This window comes from Talpa europaea, assembly GCF_964194135.1.
Source record: "Talpa europaea genome assembly, chromosome: 12".
In the NCBI taxonomy this organism is placed as follows: domain Eukaryota; kingdom Metazoa; phylum Chordata; class Mammalia; order Eulipotyphla; family Talpidae; genus Talpa; species Talpa europaea.
This window is the reverse complement of record NC_140079.1, coordinates 32,437,012-32,461,606: the sequence shown is the minus strand read 5'-3', so window position 1 is coordinate 32,461,606 and position 24,595 is coordinate 32,437,012. Positions and strand designations below refer to the sequence as shown.

Genomic DNA, 24,595 nt, shown 5'->3' with positions numbered 1-24,595 from the left:
AAGTCAGTCATTAATGATTTTGAAGGTTTTTTCAAGTCTAAAAATAGCCATCAGATGGATATGTTATTATAGTCATTAATTCTTATTGTTTTATTAGGTTATTTTCACATTTTTTGCTATTGTAGGTAGCCCTATGTTTTATATTCTTGGCATAAATCTTCCTCTGGATAAACTGCTTGTAGATGAACTACAACAATCCAAGAAATGTGTTAAGGCATAGTGCTGAAAAGCTTGGGTTTGGGTGTAGTGTGGATGTCTGAACCACTCATCATTTCCTCAAACAGGATGATCTAGAAAGAAAAAAAAAAGGTTAACAGTAAGAAAGGGTAAGTCTACTCAATACAGGATGAGAATGACACTACGATTTCATTTTAGGGCTGAGAGCAGAACTGAATGTTTTTGAGACATGAAGACAGGGGCTGACTCACCTCATTGTCTTCTGGATGAAGCCAAACACCAGGGAGGTAAAGTGTTTCCTGAGGTCCAATATTCCAGTATCGCCCAAGGTGACGTCCATTGATGAACACAGATCCCAATTTCCAGTCCTGGAAGGGATAGAGGATTGAGACATGGAAACAGATTCACATTGGGAAGGTAAAACCTAAGGCACTTGGGCAGTGAGAGTGAGGCTGAAACACCTGATGACACTGAATGTGAGAGTGAGTATAGAGTAGAATCTGTTCTAGAAGTTCTACCCTGCTATCTAGGCTAGGGATGACAGAGAACATGAACCAATGCTGCCTGCTAATGCTATTGTTGTTCCTGCTGGGTGATCTATAATGTTACATTATTTTTTTAAGCAGATCTTTTGCTTCCAAAAATAAGTGCTGGGTAATAGAAATTAACATTACTGCTGACAACAGCTATAAAAGCTATATAATATTTTAAACTCTACTTACAATACAATAACAAATTACAGAACCACCAACTCAGAACAGAAATTGGAGAGACAGGAAGACACAGGCAGTTTCTCCAATAGCCAGACCTGTTTATTCAGGAAAAGATGGTTGATATGCTGAGCAGAGCTCAATGTGCAGCCAAATCAATGGTTAAATAAAAAGCAAGATGCAAAATCTATAAGCACCCATCTAAAGAATTTTTAAAGAGAAAGCAGATAACCTTTAAGATAAAAAGTAGAATAAACAAAATAGTAAAGGTAATGGCAGAAATAAAACATAAAACAAATGAACAACATAGTAAGAGTCACAGCCAAAAACACGCATCCTTTGAAAGATTAATAAATTGGTAATGTTTTAGATGAGACATATCAAGAAAAGAAATGTAACTACAGATGATGTAGACATTAAAGAGAAATAATTTAAGTGCAATACATTTGAAAATTTAGATTAAATGGAAAAATTCCCAGAAAAGTATGTTTTATCAAAACTAGCTTTTAAAGAAAAGGATAATTCAAACAGTACAGTTAATCTTGAAGGAATTTAATTCACACTGAGAAATTTTCCACAAAGAAAATGTTTTAGATGTTTCCACTAATTAAATATATGCCATATATTGAAGAAATAATACCAGTTTTATAGAAACTGTACTTCCCAAATCATTTATGAGTATTCAACCTTGGTACGAAAATCTGACAAAAGTATATCAGTCAGTCATGAATACAGACACACAGAAAAGTCTTAATTATTTATAATAGCCTAACACTGGAAAAAATACAAATGTCTATCAACAGTAGAATGGTTAAACAAGTATGACATATTTATAAAATGGAATTTTATACACAGTGAAAGGAAACAAACCATTACAACATCACTAAATAAGTGGCTGAATCTCACAATGCCAAACAAAAGAAGCCATATAAAAAAAAGAGATGGAATGTAAAATTCAATTTACATGAATTCAAAAGAGGAAACACTGGACTGGAATATTAGGAGTCAAGACAGTGGTTACTTTTGGGGGGGAAAGGGGCAGTGATTGGAAAGGGTGCTGATAGTATATTTTTATGTGAATGATAATTATATAGTTTCTACTTTGTGAAACTATATAATTTGATAATGTACTGATTTGTATGTTTACATTTTGTGCATTTATGCTATCTATGTTTGTTTATAAATAAAAGATATACTTGATAAAAATTATCCCCCAAAGGGCCTCCCCGGTAGCACAGCGGATGAGGACAACAATGTGAAGCTGTCCACAGCCTCTGTAGCGCGATTTCTGGCCAGCCAGGGAGATTCCCAAATGGTGCGGCAGACCTCTCTGCTGCGCCTGCTGCTCCCCTCAGCAGTGCTTTCGGTCCGCCTGCCTGTTCTGCCCCCCACTCTTTCTCTGGTGAATTCTCTCATCCTCCCATGCCTCTGGCCTGTGCCCCAGCTATTGTATAAATTAATAAATAAATTATCCCCCAAAGGCAAGGTGCAGAATATAATTTATGATATAATCCCACTAGTATTAAAAGTAAGTTTAGGCAGAATTATAAATGAAACCACACAAGCTGTTGGCAATGCTTGGTTCTGTGGAGTAGAGAGGAATTGGAACAGCAATGGGTTTGAAGAACATCCACGATCGGCCTTCTCCACTCCATACTTTAATTTTTCCACTGATGTATCAATGAATTTTACACTTGATGTATTGTTTTAAACAGTGGCTGAAATAGGGACATTAGAAATGTTGAAAGGCTTAGTTTGAATTGAAGAATAGAAAGGGAATTATTCCTTCCAGGAACACTATGGTTTTACTTGAAGATTCTTTAAAAAAGAATAGGTGATTGGAGTGCCAAAAGAGGGTGGCTCACTTACTGGTAGACTCAGGAAGGTGTCCATGGGAGAAGAGCCAGTCTTCAAGATTCCAAGGTAGAAAGCAGGGCCCACATATTGTTGTGGGACAGGCCTCCAGGCAGCAGTGCGGAGCCTGGAAGAAGGACCAGTCCATGAGGGAGAGGAATGCAAAGCCCCTTCCCAGCTCTAGTTCCAGTATTGATCCCTGGGTTCCTACACAGGGACTAGGATTCTGTTTCAGTGGCTGTATCAGACTAGAAGCCTTAAATCCTGGAACATACCTCTCAAAGAAGCTCGTTTTCATTTCCAGAGAATAGATAGTGAAATCTTTCAGAAGAACTCTATTGATGACAACAGATCCAATTAATCCTGAAGGTGGGAGATAAAAGTAAGAATATGAACAGGGCCTGAATGATTGTCTCCAGGGTCTGGGACAAAGAAATGCAGACTGTGTACTTTGTGATAAAGGCTCAACCAAGAGGGGCAAACATTTCACCAGCTATCATGGAAGGGTTCTTGATGTATGCTTGCATGCCACCAAGAGAGTTACCCACTTAGTATTAGAACTTTCTCTTAAATTTCCAAAAGGAACTCCAGGACAAACCAGCACCCAATGTAACTGCTGCACTCTCCTACCCTAGAGAACTAGAGAGGGCAGGACAAGGAAGGGCTATAGTGTTTGCATCTTTGGCCCTAGGACCTATGTATCCCTCTGCCTAGGGGGTTCATTTTGTCCTCTGAACAAACACAGCTCTAATGTTAGGGTCCAAGTAACCATACAGAGGGATTATAGCCTGTATCTCACACCTAAAGCCCACCTTTCCGTTCATGTTGCATTTGCCATGAATAATTGATTCGTCCTTGATTTTCCACCAGGATCCTTAGAAGTTGACATTCCTGCATGAGATATACCTGATTGTAGGACTACATGGCCTTGTAGGACTTTTACTCTAGAACCCATTCTTCTCTTCAAATCCCAGATGGGAGAAAAGGAGGCTCCAAAGTCCCATAATCCTCCCTCCCTCAGAAGAATCCTTTGAGTGCATGTTCCATGCTCAGTATTTCTTTTCTTCTGCTGGTCTGTCTCAGGCAAGGCAGAGGGACTCAGGTGTGTCTTGGATCAAAGACCTGATCAGAGTCTGATGATTGACTCAGGGGCTAATGGAAAAATTCCATTCACACGAAAGCATGGGTGTTGTGGCTCCGCGTATCCAAACATGGGAGATGCAGCCATGCTTACAGCCCTAAAAACTCCCCATTGGGACCCTAAATAAGGAATAATAACAAAGTCGTTTTGTAGATAAAGCTATGCTTGCATTTCAAAGGTCTCTTGAGCTACATACCTTGATTTTAGGAATGTGCAATTTCTTTATAGTAGCATCCATAAATCCTATCAAGGTTTCATTCACAAACACCTGCAAAATAAGAGCTGGTGTTGACCAATAGGCCCACCTGAAGAAAGAGAGATGAGAAACTCAGGTTTAGGGAGGGGGGGTCATTATAAGAGACTAGCCTTGGACCTTTTCTGGGTCCAGGAAACTGACTGGGAGGCCACAATGAACTTAAGTTGTAATAAAACAGAAAGCAAATATCTTTGGTTTGACTTTATAGTCCCAATGCCTGTCACATAGCAGTTGGTAAAAATGACAAGTGGTAAAGGTAACCAGTGAATAACCTCTCCAACAGTTAGGCTGAATGTTCCACTTACCTACATAGACAGCCTGCTGACCCCTACCTGTGCTAAATCGTGAACCTCAGCATGAAGCTGACCTCCAGAGCAAATATGAGTCTGATAAAGTATGAATCCATAGGACTGACCATTTCCATTGTTTATCGGAAGATTCTCCATGTTCATTGGTCTATTCGATATCACTGGCTGTGAGCGAGACATGGCAGAAACAGGAACCAGGTGGTGAAAAGTCAGGATTCTTTTTCCTAAGACCCATGTCACTTTCCCCAAGAGTTCTTTGGATAAGAAATACTAAAATATATGTTATGTGATGATTTTCTTGTGCTTTTTATCTCCACTGGCTGGGAAAATTAGGGGGTCATAGGGACATGATAGAGAAAACAATTGCAGTGAGCATGAGACTTAACAGAGTGGTAAGTTGTATTTTAACATAATTGAAGGTGAGTATAGAATTGTGTACTAAGCCAACATTTATTTAGCATCTACAATGTGACAGTCACTACTTTTTCTCTAAATCATTGATAGAAGTAAAAACCAATATGAATTGAAGAGTTAACATTTTTCAACAATTTTCATCTCTCTTCAATAGAGTTCAGTGATTTGGCTCAGTTGACGGTGGAAAGGAGTCATAAATTCTGTTTCATGGGTTCCTCCTGACCCAGCCTGACCCTTCTGGATCAAGGGGCCCAAACATAACATTCACCAAACGAGGTCATCTGAACTTCCCCACCGCCATCCACTTTTCAAATTGAAACCCTTTCACAGTTCACCAGAAGGAACTTAATTATGATTCCTCTCCCCAGGGTTCTACATTTGGACCAATGCAGATGAGCTTTCATATTTCCCAGTAAAAAGGCCTTGAAGGAATCTCTACTCCTTGGCCTGAGTCATCTCCCTGTCTCTCCTATGGTCACCACCTTATTCCGGTGCCCAGGCTGTACTCACCTCACTTAAGTACTGAAGCACATCCCACAGTGGCAAGTAGAGGGATGGTTTCACAACGGGATACTGAGTCTTGAGAGTAGACTGAGGTAAGGGAGGCAAGGGGGCTGCTGTAATGAGAAGGGCCATAGGTGTGAAATACCTGAAATAATTGCCACCATCTCCACATCTCCCCCTTCCTCCCCATGAACTCTCTATCCCAGTGTCCACAGGAGAAATGGGTCCTATCCTAGCTTATGGATAGACTTCTCCAAGCAATAAAAAACAGCAGCGACTAAGTTGGAGCCATTTGTAGACACAGGTAGCTGATAGATACAGGCCTGCCAGAGCTGGTGTTGATCATAGCCTGGGGGCTCTTAGGGAGCCAAAACTTTACTTTATACCTTATGGCAGCACCGGTGGTTATCCACTTTCTAGGACATAATAGATGGTTAATTAAATTTATTAAATAAATAGGATAACTTTTGCTATTGCATATGAGGATATTATGTCATACGTTATAATATGAGCTTTACAAATAGTAACTTAATCTTCCCAATCATTATAGGAAACTAACGTCTTTGTCTTCACGTTTCAGTGAAGAAATAAGCTAAGGCTTAATAAAGGACTATGAAACACTTAAAACAACATAGTTTTAAGTAGGAAAGCCAGGATTTGCTCTTACTCTTAAGCATTCCATTATGTTTCTGCCCACAGTGAAATCCTTCCCTTTCCTTGTCCTTCCTCTATATAAGACCACCCCTCAAATGAAAATGGTTGCTGAGTACCTAAGCTAGCTCCAAAGAGTTTCCGAAGCTTGAAATACTTTTCAGTATAATCCCCAGCCTCTGTGAGCACAGCATCATAGTCTGCAAGACACCAGTGGGTTGTCACTGTCCACGATTATCCACAACATGCCCTGTTTCAGCTCTTCTGGCATGAGATGGGTCAGGCCCCCAGAGGGAGGCAGAAGAAGACCCATCTTCCCCAGGCCCAAGAGGGGTTGATCCCAGGCTGGGGTGTCCACTCCTAGGAACAAACCCCACTCCCCTCCTGGGCTGCCACAGCACTGGGCTCACTGGAGGCTTCCCCAGCACTGGGCTCAACCTTCAGTTCACTTTCTTTTTTTTTTTTTTAAAGATTTATTTATTTATTTTTTATTTTTTATTTTATTTATACAAGCACTGGGTACAGTCAGAAGCGCGGGAGGGTGAGAGAATTCACCAGAGCCAGAGCAGGGAGCAGGGAGCAGAGCAGGCAGAAGGACCGAAGTACACTGCAGCGGGAGGCAGGAGAGGTCTGCGCGCCCTGTGGGGGCCTCCTCCGGTGGCCGGGGAGCGGGGAGCGAACTGGCACCGCAGAGGCTGCGGGCAGCTTCGCAACCCAGCGCTCAACCGCTGCGCCACCGGGGAGGCCCTTCAGTTCACTTTCTGATGGACCCTGTCTTCCTTCCTCAGTCTGGATTGCCCATCTGTGCCCATCGATGCCCATAGGGCAGTCCCCATTTGCAGCTTCTCTCTCTTAGAAGGTCCAGATCAAACATCTGGTGCACAGGATGAGTGGAGCAGAGCTCTAGGTCACAGGCAGTGCTGTCTACTGCAGCAACAGCCTGCAGGGGGCGTTATGAACCCCCATCACAGAAGAAAGGAAAACAGACAGGAAAAATCTCACAGCTCCTCATAGATTATAGTTCAAGAGTCCAGTGATGCCAGTGGTTCTCTCCAAAGCTCTGGCACCACTAGAAGGTACTATAGTCACTAGAGGTGACTATACCAGTGAGCACTTGCCATAGCTAGTGGTAACACCTTTGCGCATCCCAAAATTTGTGGCCCCGTTTATGAAACCGAAGTTGGTTCCACCATGGAACATATACACATTGAAGGAGATCTCTAAGTTGATAAACTCAGACACAGTGTTTTCAACATCTGTAGAGGAGGGAGATGAGAACATAGAAAAAAAGTAAAAATTAAAAGACTCTCTGAAATTTTATCATTTCCATCCCTACTCCCACTTTCAATTAAATTGCTTTTCAATAATTTGTCTTTTAACCTCCACTAAGATTCTACCTAGAAAATGAGTAGAATTAACCAGAACTGCTCTAGGAAACTTTTCCTTAGGAAACGAGTTTAGGAATTTTTGTCAGTATCAAGAACCTTTAAAAATATATATTTTCCCCAGAGTATGAACATAATTTGACTCCAAACTATTCACACATCATAAAGTTGCTGAGAGAATGCATTGATGAGAGAAGATATTAAGAAACATGTCTTAGTGCCTGACATACAAGGGATGAGAAAACCTGGTTGTTGGTGGTAGCTTGTTTATTATTAGCCCAAATCAAACTTTTCTTGGTTACCCAGTAGTTTTCAATGGTTTTCTTTTCATCAGTTACAAGTGAGCTTATTTCTGTAATAGCAAAATATCTTTAGCATCAAAATCCTTTTATTAACAACTGCCAAGCACTGTTCTGAGTGATTTGTATGCATTGCCACATTTAATCTTCACATAACCCTGTGAGGTGAGTTACTATGTAACACTTTTCCATGAAGATATTGAGACTCAGAAGTAGAGGATACTGTCCTGGCTCCTGCATCTAGTGCTGCAGAGCTGGGATTGGAATCATGTCTCCTTGGCTTCAGGACCCACGTTCTCAACCATCATTGTACGCCGTGCCCTGATAATTACTACCACTTATTGGACAGTTGCAGAGAAACGGCTTTGCATTTTCTAGGATGATTAAGATTTCTAGCAAATGCATCACCTCTTTCATAGATGTTATCTTTTCAGCAACCCTCTCAGTGATGGGCTGCCAGCCTCCATAGATCTGCCCCAGACTTTTTTTTTATCACTGCACCTGTCTGTTTGCTTCACAGCAGTTTGTCAGATGTGGTACTACATGCTGAGTGCTTTATTTCTTAACAATCTGGCAACTCCACTACATTACAAGCTCCCTGAGGGTAGGGAAAATTACCTAATTTTTATGCACCAGTATACCCTCTCTGCTAGCCAAGTTTCTATACCTAATAGTGTTGAATGAATAATTGAGGTTGATTGAAATGAGGAATGTGTGAATAACCCATGACTTAGCATCATCTCTACTTGGGGGGTCAAAGACTACAAAACACTTACCTTTAGCACTTGTACTCATGTGTGCATACCCCCATGTGTCGAACCAGCCAACCCAGTATTCCATAATCAAAATGGGCTTATTTGGCTAGAAACAAACCACATCAGATACTCAGTCCAAAAAAAGAGAAAAGAAAAAAATCAGAAGCACTGAATACAACAGGTGAGCATTCAAGGACTCATGCTTTTTGCTTTGCCCAATTTAGCACTTACTCCTCATCCATCCTGTCTACTACTCGTAACCTTGCCATCATATGCAGCATTCATTTCTCCACTCCTAAATACTCATGTCCTCCAGGGCCTCCCTGGAGGCGCAGGTGGTTGAGCTGTGAAGCTATCTGCAGCCTCTGCAGCACGGGTTCTATCCCGGCCGGCCAGCGAGAATCCCACATGGCGTGGCAGACCTCTCCTGTCTCGTCCGCTGCTCCCCTCAGCAGTGTATTTCATCAGTCTGTCTATTCTGTTCCCCAGTCTGTCTCTGGTGAATCCTCTCACCCGCCCACACATCTGACCTGTACCCCGGTTCTTGTATAAATAAATAAATCTTAAAAAAAAAAAAACTCATGTCCTCCAGACTCCTTACAGATTTATGTTCCTCCCTGCCACCCCTGGATAGCACCATCAGTAATACCAGCCTTGTCATATGCGAGGCTGGTGTTGCAAGAGTCCGCTTTGTATGCACAAGGATCTGATGGCAACTCCTCAAGTAGAAATTGAGGCCAGGAGGTTGCACTGGCACCACTCAAATCCAGGTGTGAGCCAAACTATCTGATACAAGGTTATAGAACTTTGAAATTAGTGAGAAAAGGAAATAAGATTAATAAGTTCTTTAATTAAAAGGTGCAAAGGAGAGAGTGGGACACTGGAGGCAGTAAGCAGGAAGCTCTGATTCACTAGAGGGCCAGCTCTGCAGGGGTGGAAGAAGGCCTCTGGCATGAAGGGAATAGCGGTGGGGCTGAGGCTGGGAGTGAAACCTCGAACCCAGCCACACCAGGCAGTGTAGGCCATGCCATGGATGTGGATATTATCCAGGCACAGGAGAAACTCAGGAAAGTGTGTTAAGAAAAGGAAACCTTGGGCCTCCCCTGGTGGTGCAACGGTTGAGCGCTGGGCTGCAAAGCTGCCCGCAGAGGTTTGATCCCCGGCTGCTGGCGAGGGTCCCACATGGTGCGCAGACCTCTCCTGCCATGCCCATTGCTCCCCTCAGCAGTGTACTTCATCAGTCTGTCTGTTCTGTTCCCCGCTCTGGCTCGGGTGAATTCTCTCACCCTCCCGCACTTCTGACTGTACCCAGTGCTTGTATAAATAAATAAATCAATCTTTTAAAAAAAGGAAAGGAAACCTTAATCATGTTCAGCCTGGAAGAGCTCTCCCAGCTGTTCTGTGGAGAAAGGACACACTCCCTGAAGCAGGGGCACTGATCAGTTCACCTTGGTCACTCTCAATGGGTGACCCAGTGCAAGGAAACCAGGAGCTACTCAATCTGGGTTTGTTAAATGAATTCCTGTCGAGTAGACAGTCATTCAGTCCCATTGTCTGCACAGCCTGGCTAAAAGCCGGGTGTGAGTCCTCCCTCAGCTGTGTGTAGCCCAGTTCTGAGCTCTGTCCTCACAGGGACAAGAACATCCTCTCCCTCTGATTTTCCTCCCAAAGACTCCTCGCTCCTCTTGGTCACCACCATGAGGTGCTGCGCTAACAGGTGAGAGAAGCAGGAGCTCTTCCTCATTTCCCGTGCCCAAAAGGCAGAAACTCCCCAAACCTTGGGACCCAGCTGAAGGCCCAGGGAGGGGCTGCAGGCTTCCTGTCAAGCCTCTGGTCCCCAAGCCTGCCAGGCCAGCTACACAGGCATGGGGGCGGAGGAGGGAGGAGGGATGATGGCAAAAGAGGTGTAAAGACTCTTCAGCTCTAAAATGTTCTTACCTGAAGCTTATGAAGCTGCTTGAACACATTCTTATGTAACGTGTTCATATTGATGGTGGCCAGCACTGCAGAGACAGGGAGACGTGCCCCATGAGGCTCTGTGCCCACGCTGCTAGGAGGGACAGAGGCCCACGCCTGCACACAGAGGGGGGTTTGCCAAGAGGTAAAGACAGCAAGAATCCATGTGCATCCCACTTTGCAATGCACAAAATGCTATTATGTCCATCATCACATCATTGGATACTTGGACAGGATGATGTAGGGACAGTGGAAATTAGACCCTTTTTTGTGCAGAAAAGTGGAACAGACCAACTTATTAGGGCCAAAATTGAATGCCAGTTTCCCAACCCCGGTTCCATGGAACATTTTTTGTTCCATGAAAAAGAGGGAAAGATCCACAGAAAGGAGGCAAGAACAGAGGGACATGGAAGCAGTAGAACTTGAGCTGAGGACAACCTGATACATCATTCCATCACTATCAGCATCTCAAGATTCTGTTCTGGATTGTTCTGCTACTTTCTTATGTAGAACCCTCTGAATCTCAGACTAACGAAGACCCTGGATAGGGGGTTGGCCTAGGCTGGCTCCCTAATGCTTCACTCCTTGGCTTCTTTGTGTGGTTCTCTATTTGGGTGGGAAGACCCAAATCTTGATTGATTCTTAGCCACACCCTTCTTAGCCACAGAAAAATAAGATGGAAAGCTGTCCTGCAGACAGAGCTCATGACTACTGTGTGAAGACAAGAGGAGCAAGGTAAAGAAATTGAGTTGGGATGTGAGCCTTTCTCTTTGACCTTGAGTCCTCATCTGCAACAATATCAAATTTCTGGGGTTCACTTCACTGTAATGGAAAAGAGAGGTTCAAGACACACATGGTTCTTACTGAAATGTGTTCAAGATTTAAACTGGCTGCCTGAGAGCCTCCATTCTCCCTGAAAACAAATTTAAATCAGTACCTCCTTTGATGGAGCCTTTTTGCAATTCTTTTTCATTGTCTGAGGTCAAGAGCATCTCCACAATCCCTCTCTTGAGCATGGCCTATTGAGAAAATTAAACAAAATGAACCCACTTTCCTTCCTCCCATGAGAGGAGGAAATTGTGAAATAAACACAACTGGGTTGACAGAACAGCACGTGGGCTGGAGAGAGGTTTCAGTTTGGATCCTGCAGGACACTGGGCATCACCATCTGGCTCAGCCTGGTGTTTCTCCCAGAGCTGAACACCTACAGCAGCTGAGTGCAGGCTCCAACACCTCAGGGTCATAGCCATGAGAGAAGCACAAGGCTGAGTTTTGCCTCATGCCCTGGGAAGCACTGTGCAGGGAGAGAAACGCTCTGTGCTTGATGGGAGCGGCTGAGTCTGTGGGTCCTAAGGAATATCAGAGATAAAGTTCACAAAATACAAGGCCCACTTGGCACTGTCAAAGGAAACGAGGATGCCTGTGAAGGCTTTGGAAAGGGCACAGGGAGCAGATGGAGGGCCAGGGTCCTATGTGTCTTTGTGACCATTGAGTCATTTCTGGGTCTGGGGTGGGGTTGATTTGGCACATTTTAAAAATCAGGAAAACATAATGCCAGTTGAATGAGGCTGATATCCGCCCCCGAGGAGGGTCAGGAGGAGACAACTCACAGGTCTCGTCCAGCTGCAGGAGCAACAGCCACATGTCAGGAGCTCCAGCCTCTCCCAGCCCATCCTTGTGGACAGAGATAGCATGGGAGCCCTGCCTCCTGCTTGGCCATCTGGAAGGAGGTCCAGGTTTTCCTTTATTAGCTTTGAAAGTCAGGGACACATAGGGGCCCAACCTGCAAAAGGGACGCCAGCAGGACTGCAGGTCCAAAGCTCTAGGCCAGATGGAGGAGCAAGAGCAACAGAAGAAAAGTGTTTAGTTCTACAGGTCAGAAAGCTGCAAGCTGACAGCTGTCATCTCTAAGCTCATGATTTCTTGACTGTGGCTGTGGATTCACCAACCCCCAGCAGGAATGAGAACTGTGGGGCATAGAGATAGCCATGAAAGTGATCCTCTTTTAACGGTCTGTTTTATCTCATCATAAAGTTGTTCAAGTGACATCCTGATTGTATTGACCATATTGTAGATTCACAGAAAAACTGAACTCAGTCTCATAGATTCTCATAACCCACAGGGCCTAACAGAGTTGCCCAGGCAGTGGGAACGCTGGAAAAGAGACAGGTTGAGAAAGGACGCATGTGTATGTGGAGACCAAGTGTTTCTCACCTTTTGAAGATAAGGCATGTACTCTTCATCCTTCCCGAAAGAACCATATTCATTCTCTACCTGCACGGCAATGATGGGGCCGCCCCTGTGGTACTGAGACAAACAGATGAAGATGGGGAGTGAGGAAGCCACCCCAGCAGACAGCCAGGAGTCTCTGGATTTGGCGTGGGACGCTTTGTGATCCAACTTGGCATTTGGGTCATCTGTCGCCTCGCAGCTGCTTAGTCACCCCAGGGACTTAGGTTCCCATTAAAATTCCACCTTTCCTAGTCTTTGGAGATAAGTGACTCTTACAGTTTTCCCTCTTTCTCTTATGAATTGGCTACTTAAATGCAACATCTCAAGCCTGCAAACTCTTCCACATCCACCCAACAAGTGGGTGGGGGATGCCACCCCTTCTTCCTTTCTCATGCAAATGCCACCACACACACACACACACACACACACACACACACACACACACACACTGGCAGAGGCCCCTGCCTCGCACCACCCGCCCAGGGCTTTCTGCACTGTTCCCTCTCCCTACTATGCTTTCCACCTTTCCTTCCAAACTGATGGGCTTTGCCATCATGGAAATGCACTAGGCACCCTCAGATCAGAGAGAGGAGGAGGTGGGGAGGAGGTAGAGTGAGAAAGGGAGAGAGGGAGGGTGCTCCAGCATGGACCCCTGCAGCTCCAGTCTCCGGCTCACTCTCCTTGGGAGCCCTTCCTGAAGGAGTTAGCAGTTGCCCACACTCGTATTCTCTGCTTCTCACTTTTACCCCACTCTTCAAGCAGTAAAGCTGAAAGATGGAACCGGTAAAGCTTCCATCCCATTGTGCCACTTAAACCATCAACATTGGTCTAGTTTGCTGAAAGTAGAACATTTTTCAATGTTTAATTTCTCCTTCCATGCTCAGGACGACTTCTTATTGAGGCCACCCCACACCACTGAGGATGGAGTGAGCCAGGAATGGGTCATTCCACATATTTCCACTGCCCCCAGAGAAAATGCTGATTTTATTTTATTTTATTTTATTTTTAATAATAAGTTTTATTTTTATATTCCCCATACAATTGCAACCCCCTTATTTTGACCCCAATCCCTCCCCTCCCGCCCTCTACCCCCCATAGAGTGTCTCTGGTTCATAGTTGTTTGTTGATTTTGATTTTCACTTTCTTATAGTTATTCATTTTCCTGGTCCCTGATTTAAGTTTTCTAGATTCCTGCTATGAGTGAGACCATCCGGTATTTTTCTTTTTCTTTCTGGCTTATTTCGCTGAGCATGATCCCTTCCAGCGCCATCCATGTTGCTGCAAATTGCATGTGTTTATCTTTTTTGAATGCTGAGCAATATTCCATGGTATATATGTACCACATCTTCTTGATCCAGTCATCTATTTTGGGGCATTTGGGCTGTTTCCAAAGCTTAGCTATTGTAAATAGTGCTGCTATAAACATAGGGGTGCAGGTGTTCTTTGGAATTGATGTTTCTGTGTCCTTTGGGTAAATACCTAGGAGTGGAATTGCTGGATCATATGGAAGCTCTATGTTTAGTAGGTCCAGAAATCTCCACACAAGAAAATGCTGATTTTAAAGTGAGAGCAGTGTTCCCCAAATTAGTGATTAAATGAATTATGGTAGATCCATATTATGGAATGCTGTTAAGCCATTAAGAAGAAAGCAGTGTGCAACAATATATTTTCAAGTAATCAAAGAGAAATAGCCAATGGGAAGTGTATGTTTTTATGTTAAAAGTGTGTGTGTGTGTTTTCTAAATTCCTAAATAAGGGACCAGGAAAAAGACTAATTTTAATAAAGTAAAAATCAAAATCAACAAGCAACTATAAACCAGAGACACACTACTGGGCGGGGAGTTGGGGGGAGTGGGCAAGTAGGATCAAAACAAGGGGGGCGGGGTAGGAATTATATGGGGACTATAACCAAGATGAAAATGCATACATTGTACAAAAATGAAAAATGATGTAAAAATATCTAAAATAAAATACATATATTAAAAAACTTTAAAAAATAATTTTAAAAAGTGTATATGTGTGTGTATAGATCTGTATAATCTCTGGAAAAACACACAAAAAAATCTGTAATATTGGTTGCCTCCTGAAAAGACAACTGAATGGTTTGGGACAAGGTGAAGGGGAGCCTTTTTATTTCACCATTAACCCTTTCGTTCTCTTTTGAGTTTTCTCACCACATGTTTGTATTAACTGTTTAAAATGACAAAGATAACTCACAAGTAGAAATAAGCCTAATAAGTTGTGACTATCAAGTACATTCAGGTCAACCACCACCCGAAACCTTTATCATCGCTGTCTTGGACGCTGAGTGTCTTTCTAGAAACCCTGGGGTGGGGACTGTACTCAGATGAGGACCTGGAATTCAAAATTGTAAGAATCTCAGCTTTTGTGCTCATAGAGACCAGGTGTAGCCTATTCTGTGAAGTTGTCAGAGCAAACCACTTTCTGAAAGCAAATGTAAGCAAGACTGAAAAGGTAACTCACCCACCTGGAGAGGGACCACTCTGGGGATCAGGTGATTGAAATACTTATCAACTGCCTCCACAAAGCCCTTTTCAGTTGTTCTCAGTATCACCTTGGGGTCCCGCAGTAACCAGCTGGGGACGCAAGAGGACCAGTGTTTGAGACAGGAAGACAGGAGAAGGGGGAGGCCGGGACCTGAGTGGACAGCCAGCCTCTCTTTGCACCATTTTAGGTCTTTTGAGCTCCATGGTCCAGGAGAATGCAAAGGCCATGAAAATTTTCCAGTGAGCTTTGGGGAACATCCCCACAGACTTTGAGATTTGGAAGGAAAGATACTGTCTCTGACACTTCTCACCCAGGAAGTGCTTTCAGTTCTGTCAAGGAGCCTGTGTCTTAGAGGTGTCTCAGCCTTTCAGGGAACACTGGCTTCCATCCTTCTCTAGATCATTTAAGAATTTTCCTTCAGCTCATAGGCCATGTTTCCTCTATGACCTAGACATCAGGGCCTCCCCAGTGGCCCAGCGGGTTGAGTGCCATGCTATGAAGCTGTTCACAAACTCTGCAGTGTGAGTTTGATTTCTGGCCAGCCAGGGAGATACCCACATGGCACAGCAGACCTCTCCTGTCTCACTGGATGCTCCCCTCAGCAGTGTTTTTGGTCCTTCTACCTGTTCTGCTCCCTGCTCTGTCTCTGGTAAATTTTCTCAACCTCCTGCACCTCTGTCCTGTACCCCCATTCTTGTGTAAATAAATGATTCTTAAAAAAAAAAAATTGCCTAGACTTCAACACAGAGTAGGAGCTGACCAGCCAGTGAGCATGAACCTGCCCCACTCCCCTGATCACTTGTGATGTTCAGGTCAGGGATTAGGGAGCAGGTAGTACAGTGATTCACTACCTCTCTAAAACAGCCACTCCCCACAAGGGGAGACCAGGATCATCATGGAGAACAGCAAAGCCTTTCCCCATTGCAGGGCGTAAAAGTGCTCACCAGAGGGACAGCCTGGGACTAGCAGAGACCCCATCAGCTTGCAGAGAGAACAAAAGAGTTGCAGGGATGCTCGCCCTGATCCTTAGCTGCCTGGACTGAGGGCCAGCATCACAGATGAGAGAAAAAGGCAAAGAGAAATAAGAAGGAAGGGGCAGCTGGAGCGCTTAGTGCAGCAGGGAAGCCACCTCCTGGGATAGAATAGGATAAGATAAAGCAAATCCCAAGTCAGCAGAACAAGCCCAGATCTCTCCCTTCTAGCCTGGAAGCTTCTCTTCCAAAGAGAAGAGAACAGAGGTGGGAGGCGTCCCCTCCTGTGTGGAGAGGGAAGAGTGTGGTCAGTCTCAAACTTCCTCCCTGCTTTGGCCTGGTGCCCCATGCTCCAAGACCAACATCTCAGGTCCCTGGTCTGTGACACAGGGATCCCAATCGACCTGTGCCTCTCCACAGTGTCACAGCAGCAGCTGGTGATGTGTGCTAATCCTGCAGGCGTGGCTTCCTTGCAGAACTGAAATAACCTCCTAAGTGTTCAGATGATGCATAAAGCGTGTAACACGCTGCAAGACACAGAGCCCGTGCTCGCTGTTATTAGATGGTGTTCTACCTTTAAATCAGCAAAATACGTATTGCTGCCAGAACCCTGGACCTGGCTCCACTCACCTGGGCAGGCCCCCGAGGTCGATCTCACTGCAGATGTAGGGGCCCGGACGCAGAATCACCCACAACCCAATCTCTGCAGCCAACAGGATAAAGGCCCTAGGAAGGTCAGTGTCAGCAGCCCTCGGGACTCCAGAGCAGAGGGTGGGGACCAACTCAGCACACGGCAGGGTGGGAGCTCCACCAGCGAGGGGGAGGTCACCACCTTCTCCCATAGAGCAGGGTCTCCCACCTCCCATTACAGGCCCAGTGGGGCTAAGTTCTCACCAGCTTCCAGGCCAGGACCAACAATGCAGCCCCCCTGGGAGTGTGAGAGGAACCTGGACCCCAACAATCTGCTTGCTACCCAGGAGGGACCAGCCCTGTTCCAGCCCAGGTGGTTGGAACCCCTTGGTCAGCAGTGCCCACACTGGGGACTGGGCACCCCTCGGCTGCATTGAAGAGGTCCTGGCTCAGAGGCAGCAGACCCCGAGTCCTGGGAGCAGCAGGGCTACAGCTGCCGAGCATCTGGGTCCTGGGTACAGACCTTTCACTGAGTCCTGAGGGCACACTCCATGGCCCAGGCTCTAGCTAGTCCAGGCCCAGAGCCCAGACGCGTCTGTGATTCCTGATCCACCCCAAGGAGCCCGCCACCCCTCTTCCAGCCCCGGGTGGGTGGCGGAAGCAGCAACAGCACGTACTCCAGGTCCAGGTTCCCAGAGAAGTCAAATTTTCCTCTTTCTGGCTCATGGAGGTTCCACGGGACATAGCTGGGATGGAAAAGAAAGAGGGACAATAAACATCATTGTCTTTCTCCAGTTGCTAGGTCAGCCCCAAGCCCATGCCCAAACCTGGGATAACTCTATTTTGGAATAAATTGAAGTTTCCTATGGCGATTAAACCTGCATTACATGAACAGTGATCATTTTCAATAGTCCCCTCTTCAATTACCCACTGTGGACCAAGCCACCAGATGATCTTACAACCCTAGATCCTTGGATTAATACATAAATTACCCCACTCACTGCTCAGTCTCTGTATTATCCATGAACAATAGAAAGAAAAGGACTACAACACAAGCATCTGTACATACTCAACCAATTATTGCTAAGAATTAAGGAAAATAAGTTTATGGAAAGAGCTTCAGTGAGGGTAGTGGAGGTAGAATAAAGAAAGATACCACCTGTAGACCTTAGCAAAAATGATCCCTGTTAGGGGGTCTTCCCCATAAGGCTAGCCCTACAGGACCAAATAGTCATGTGTAAAATTTTATTAGGTGATGTTTTTAATTAGGCGACTCTCTTTTCAGTGTGTCACCAACAAAGTTTCTGAGTTTTGCGCCCCAATCTCATTCTTCTCATAAGCCCTATGACACAATCTTGCACAGTAAAGGAATTTTTAAAAACGCAAATGTTGCATTATGACAGAACTGATGCTATTTTAACTTCTTTTGTTATGAGGAAGTATTAAAAGTGGTTTGCTAAACACTTTAAATATGCATAATAAAGTTTATAGCTATACACTGAGAAAATGGAATAAAGATTTTACTAGATGACGCTTGTGATTTACTGTAAAGAAAATTACTGGAAGAAGTTGAAGAGAAAAAGATGAAAAATATATAAATGAGACAAAATTATTCTAATACTCTTTAATTAGCAGGCAAAATGAATTTGAAGACAAAAAAACTCACAGGTTCATGTGGAAAGGCACCAAATAATAATAAAATGAATGACCCATCAATAAGATATAATAATCATGGCCTTCTGTGTACTCGTTGAAACATGGCTTCAAGGAGAAGCATACTGAGCCAGAGAGGAAATGGGCAATCCACAGTCATAGTAAAAAGATAATGGCAAAATAAACATAAGGATATAGAATTTGAACAAGATAATTAAAAGGCTGGATCTAATAAATGCATAGAGAACCCAATAGCCAACAAATAGAGCATACACATTCTTTAAAATCACTGAAATGGTTGTAAAATGGTTGTAAAATACAAAATAAATAGCATTAAATTAAAAAAATCTACAACACTTAGGCCATGATCCAAAGACAGATGCAATTAATTTAGAAAAGTATACTTTACTAAAAACAGCAGAAAGAAAAATAAAACAGAAAGCATGTCCCCAAATAGTTGATGGGATCAAAGAAGAAACAATGAAATTTATGAGATGTTTGAAACCAAATGACTTTCAAAGCACTATGTATTAAAATGTGTGGGATATATAGCCAAAGTAGTACTTAGAGGTACATTCACATCTTTGAGTGATTTAGAAAACAGAAGCCTGCAACGAAAATGAGCTAAATATCCAATTTTAGCAGACAAGGAGGAGAAGGAGAGCCAAATAAAATAAAAGGGGATTATTCATAACTCAGAAATTGTGAAATAGAAAACAAAATTATATAAAGAGGTTTAATAGAGTGATAAACTAATTCTTTGCATTCAAAGACTCAAATTTCAAAGACAAGAAATTTTTGAAAAGACAATCTTTGCAAAGACAATATTGAGTGAGAAAAAAAGAAGGAAAAAACCCAAAACACAATGTGATGTGTGGCTTCTGAGAAAGAGAGGATAATTTTTTAAGTCCCAGTTAATCCAAAAGAAGGAAAGAAAGTAAAAGAAGATCTATAGAATAAAGATCAGATATACTCAAAAGGAAATAAAAAAACATGGCTTAAACAATAATCATTCAAGAAAGTTATATTGTCCCAAAATTCACCTGACCATCACAAAAGATAGGGTTTTTCAGGTATTAAGAAACATTCAGGGGCCTCCCCTGGTGGTGCATCGGATGAGCGCTGGGCTGCGAAGCTGCCCGCAGCCTCTGCAGTGCCGGTTCAATCCCCGGCCGCCGCACCAGCTGCTCCCCTCAGCAGTGTATTTCGTCAATCTGCCTGTTCTGTTCCCCGCTCTGGCTCTGGTGAATTCTCTCACCCTCCCACGCTTCTGACTGTACCCAGTGCTTGAATAAATAAATAAATAAATAAATAAATAAATAAATAAATAAATAAATAAATAAATAAATAAATCTTTTAAAAAAAGAAACATTCAGATAAAGATAATTCTTTTGTAAAATATTTTCAGTGACTAGAACGAGAAGATACAGTCACTTTGTGAGTTTAAGACTGATGTCAAACTGAACAAGACACTAAAGGAAATAAAACTAAATCAATCAGTTGTACTCATAAAAACACATATCTGAAATAAAACACTAGCACACCAAGTCTAGCAATCTGTGTGTGTGACACAAAAGTTCATGTCTCATAACCAAATAGAATTTATCCCAGAGCTGTGAGACCAATTTAATATCCAAAAAATCATCAGTGTAATTTACTGCTTTAAAGCAAGACTGGGGAAAAAATATAGTCCCTTCAATAATGCAGAAAAGTTTCTCAATAAAACTCGACAATTATTTATGATTAAATTACTTGCATAGTAGATGCATACATTATCAGTTTACTGGCTCTCAGCTTCAAATTCTTCCTTTAGCATCAAACTCTGCATTTTCTCCTTTACAGTGAATACAATGCTTAGCTTTGCCACAAGAAGGGGGTAGAAGGACAGTCAAGAGGAAAGGTTTCCGAATCCTGGTGCCCTTTTGCAGTTGTGTTCTTGCTGCCTGACTAAGGAGTGCCATAAGAGGGTGAAGACATCATTGACTCTTTATTAAAAGTTCAATATAAGTATAGTCATAACAACCAATGTAGAATTAATCCAGAAAGGCAAGAGGACTCAAATGTTTGGGAATTATCCAACTCAATTATACTTACAGATATAGACATTACCTTACATGCCCTGTAGTATTTTGCTAATATTTTCTGCTCTTTCCCTTTTTAGATTGTATGTTTGGGCTTCTCAGAACTGCCTTTAATTTTCCCAAAACCTGACCATAAAAATGACAGTGCTCTTTACTTAACAGTGACAAGCATCTCATCAAGAAGCAGAAAGATATATTCCACAGCATAGAATGATAAAACAGGCCTTTGACATCGCAAGTCTGTACAAAGGGTTGTGGTGTTGTGAATGCAATAATCAGTCCCTAAGCAGAGTCCACAGTGATGAACAGTGACTGACTTGTTCTGCAGCCTCAAACTGTTGGCCTGACAGCTTCAGAGCATATTTCTGTTCTATGTGACACTGGGACAGAGTTTTTTAACCTTGCTTGGCCTGAGCTTTCTCCTCAACAGACCAAAGTGATGGCACCACCCACCAGGTAGTATTGCTCTTAGAGATGAGGTGAATTCATGCTTCTAGGATTTAGAACATGCCTGGCAGTGTGTAAATATGATGCACATTTTCACTGCAGAACTAAAATTGCCAATCTTACTTTATAGTGATAGATGTTTTGAGATTGGCATCTCTGTATCCAGGTGATCATTCTACTCAGGGTAAACTTTCTGAGCTTTCCTCTTGCCTTCAAAAGCCCCATGCTCCCAATGGTAACCACATACCCTTCTACCTGCAGCTTTACCAGTGCAACCTTGCACATCACCTTCTCTTGGCTCACTTCACCCAACTTTAACTGATCCCCAATTTTTTGCATTTTAGCGTGTTTCCAGAAATGGGTCTGTTACAAAGGAGATGCCACTATTCCTAATTCAAATATGATTTTCGCTCTGGCCTGGTCTTTACTTGGCCATCTGTGACCATTGCTCTGTGTGTGGGAGGCTTCAGTGGCACCCTCACAGCAATGGTACTTCTGCCTTGAGGAGACACCCACCCCGAGCACACAAGTTAACCTTTGTGTTCCCACACAATGGGAATTATACTATACATTGCACAGGAGGTTGGGAAGATTAAGTAATTTCATGAAAATCCTTAGCTGTCAGCACATTCTAAATACACACTGCCTTTGTCACTATGCACCCAGTCCTACTGCATAGCGTGTACCTTCATATTTAAAGTCTTCTGATTGGCTAAACTGGGTTTGTACTGTTTTTACCACCATCGTTGAATACATAAGCATGCCAGATGTCCTATTAGACACTTTTCACATAGATAAGGGTTTATCTCATGTAACCTTCAACATGAACTTATGAGGTGATTATATCTGTGCTCCTTTGCAGACAAGGACGCCAGGGCTGGGACTGAGGACCAGGTCAACTGACAGTAGATCCCTGGCTCTGCATGCTGAGCTGCAAGTGTTCGTTCTCTTTATGCCATTAAACTTCACAACATGATACTGGCATTTCCTTCAATGTTCTTTTTTCATACTATTCTTCTTCTACCTGCTCATCTCCATATACATAATTTAAATTGTTTTAAAAACACCATCTATTTATCTGTGCATATACTTGGAGCACATCATTAAACAAAGTGCCCCCAAGGAACCCAGAAATGCCCCCTTTGAAGATTCCTGAGGAAATCACTTACTCATTAACTCCTGCCCAAAGTTTTGATTTCAGCAAACTAAGTAGGAGAGGTAAGTGACAGCTTGATGGTGAAACCTCCAAGTCACATGCTGGAAATAATTCAGCTCCCCTGAGCTCCCCAACCATAGCCTGTGAGCTCAGATTCAAATGCTGGAGCTCCTGTAGGTTAGCAAGCTCACAAAGGTCTTGGTCCAGCACTCACGTGGTGACAGTATTGAAGCCACAGGCTTGCAACTTCAGCAGGCGGTCCCGCCAGTACTCCCTGGGCACCCGGAAATAGTGGATGGAGCCCCCGAAGATCAGGAACTTTTGACCCTCCAGGGTGAAGTGTGGCTTACTCCCATCTCTGCTTTCAGTCTGGAGTCCCAGATATCGGTCCTTCAGCTCCAGAGGGGTCAGTTGACAGTAATTAAACCTGGGAATAGGAGGGGGACTGTGACAGAGTGGGGGGAGAAGAAGATGGAGGAAGAGGAGAAAGATACTGAGAGCGAGACTGGAGACTGCTGAAGTTCTCAGAACAAAGTTGTTCTTGTTGACAGGATGTGTTCTGTCCATGCCTCTGCATCCGATACTATTTTCTCTAAGGAAGGAAGCTCCCCCTTCAAGCAAACCTGATCTGGGATGGCTTCACTCCTTTATGTATATGATTCCCTTTATATTTTGCCCGGGGACCAAAACTGGATAAGATAAATGGCAGGAAAAACATGCACATGATTCTTTTCCAGGAGAGACTTGGGCTGAAAGGAGAAAAAAATGACAGTTGGCTGCGTTGAGCTGTAAGGAAAAGAAATTTTCTGGGTGGCAGGTTAGAGGCAAGAGCTGTGGGAGAGGGCATGGTGGGCAGGTTCTGGGGCTGACCTCACACACAGGAAAGCTGGCCTTTACCCAGGTCCATTGAGGTTGCAGCACTACCAATCCACTTGGGTCAGGACAGAATATTGGGGATGGACTTTAATTCCTAGGTGCTTACAGCCAGGCCCAGGAGAGGGTTGAGCCTTGGGGAAGGGGTCCTGGGAACAGATGTCAGAGAGGTAAGGGGCATAATAATAGGGCTAAGTACCCAATCCACTGGGTTTAGGAAGGACCCCACTACCAGGCAGCCAGAACACCTTGTTGGCAAGCACATCCTTTTTCCTTCCAAGTCTGGAATGCAGGCCCCTCAGCAGAGCTGTGACTAAGAGCCAGCAGCAGAGCTGGAGGAGAGACTTGAAAGGGGAGTTGGTGAGGGGAGACTGCAGATGTGGAGGGAGGGGAGTGTTCCAGTCCAAAGGTCCCTTGTCTCAGTTGTCCCAGGGCCCAGCCAAATAAATGCCGTGGGTGCTTGACTGACCCACAGAACACAGAGGGAAGTCTCAGGGCTCCTATGAAGGGCCCTTGTAGGGAGTGGGGCACAGGGAGGGATCAGGAACAGGGATGGGGTTCAGGGAAGCCCATTCCTGGAAGGGCAGGATGGGCTGCGGACAGGGGACAGCTTGATGGTCACCTGAAGGGCAGCGACAAGGCCATCGCCGCAAGGCAGAGACGCAGATCCCGTGCCACTCTGGCCGCTTCTCCACAGCCCTGGATTTGCCCCAGCAGGACGTGGGGGCAGGGGCCACCTGTGAGCCACCAACACAACCGGGTGACCGTGTTGGGAGGCAGGGGACAGAGCCACTCACACACTGGGGTGTCCCAGCTGCCTGTGTGCGCATGGAAGTCTTTCAGTGGATGCAAGCAAGGTGGGAGGGTCTTGGGTTATCACCCTGACCTTGAGCCTCCTAAACTGCAAGCCACAGCCAGCTGAGAGAGAAAAGCAGTGGTGAGTGGGAGGAAAAGAGAACAACTAGCCTAGGTCATGTAATCAGAACAGAAACGTCTCATTCCACAAATTGAGCAACATTTCTTAGTAAGTGGACCTTGGGTTCCAGACAGCACCCTCAGACTAATGAAAGGGTGGAGCCTCAGTGACTGCCAGGCCCTGGAGTGGGTTGGGCATAGGGGGAAGTGTCCTGGGAACTGGTGTCAGAAAGGTAAGGGGCGTAGTGATATGCACGAACACCCAAACCGCTAGGTTATGGAAGGACCCTGCTACCTGGCAGCTGGAGCACTTTGTGGGCACCCACACCCTATTTCCTCCCAAGTCTGGAATTCAGGACCCATAGCAGAGCTGTGACTAAGAACCAGCAGCAGAGTTAGAATAAAGATTCCAGAGGGTGCAATGGATGCCCAGGCCAGGGACACAGGAGGCTGCCCTGGAGGTATGCTATCCCCAAACTGTATGTTAGTAAATGACTGAGAATTGTCAAACAATGCAAAGTGAGAAGTGCCCTATTGCTGTCAGTGGAAATAGCTTGAAAAGTATCTCCATGGTATGTGTGAGAAATAGTTTGGAATTCTTTGGTTATAAAGTAGCAGGAAATAGGACTGGGCTGTGGATGCCATGCTAAGCATCTTGGGTCTGTTCCAGAGATTTCAAGCAGAAACCAAGTCAGATTTTAATTTTATAGTGATTACTT

At 44.2% G+C, this 24,595-nt stretch overlaps 1 protein-coding gene across 1 annotated transcript; it reads right to left on the bottom strand.

Moving 5' to 3' along the window:
- Window positions 1-209: 209 nt before the first annotated feature.
- GLB1L3 (galactosidase beta 1 like 3) lies at window positions 210-23,606 on the bottom strand (the record flags this gene model as incomplete). The annotated part of the gene is made up of 18 exons (XM_084249941.1): window positions 210-290; window positions 429-545; window positions 2,757-2,868; window positions 3,017-3,104; window positions 4,151-4,187; window positions 4,471-4,611; window positions 5,371-5,477; window positions 6,135-6,215; window positions 7,134-7,271; window positions 8,476-8,560; window positions 10,393-10,457; window positions 11,348-11,429; window positions 12,625-12,717; window positions 15,131-15,239; window positions 16,752-16,847; window positions 17,429-17,497; window positions 22,303-22,515; window positions 23,584-23,606. The coding sequence occupies 18 exons, from the start codon at window positions 23,604-23,606 to the stop codon at window positions 210-212; spliced, it is 1,737 nt and encodes a 578-aa protein (XP_084106067.1).
- Window positions 23,607-24,595: the final 989 nt, after the last annotated feature.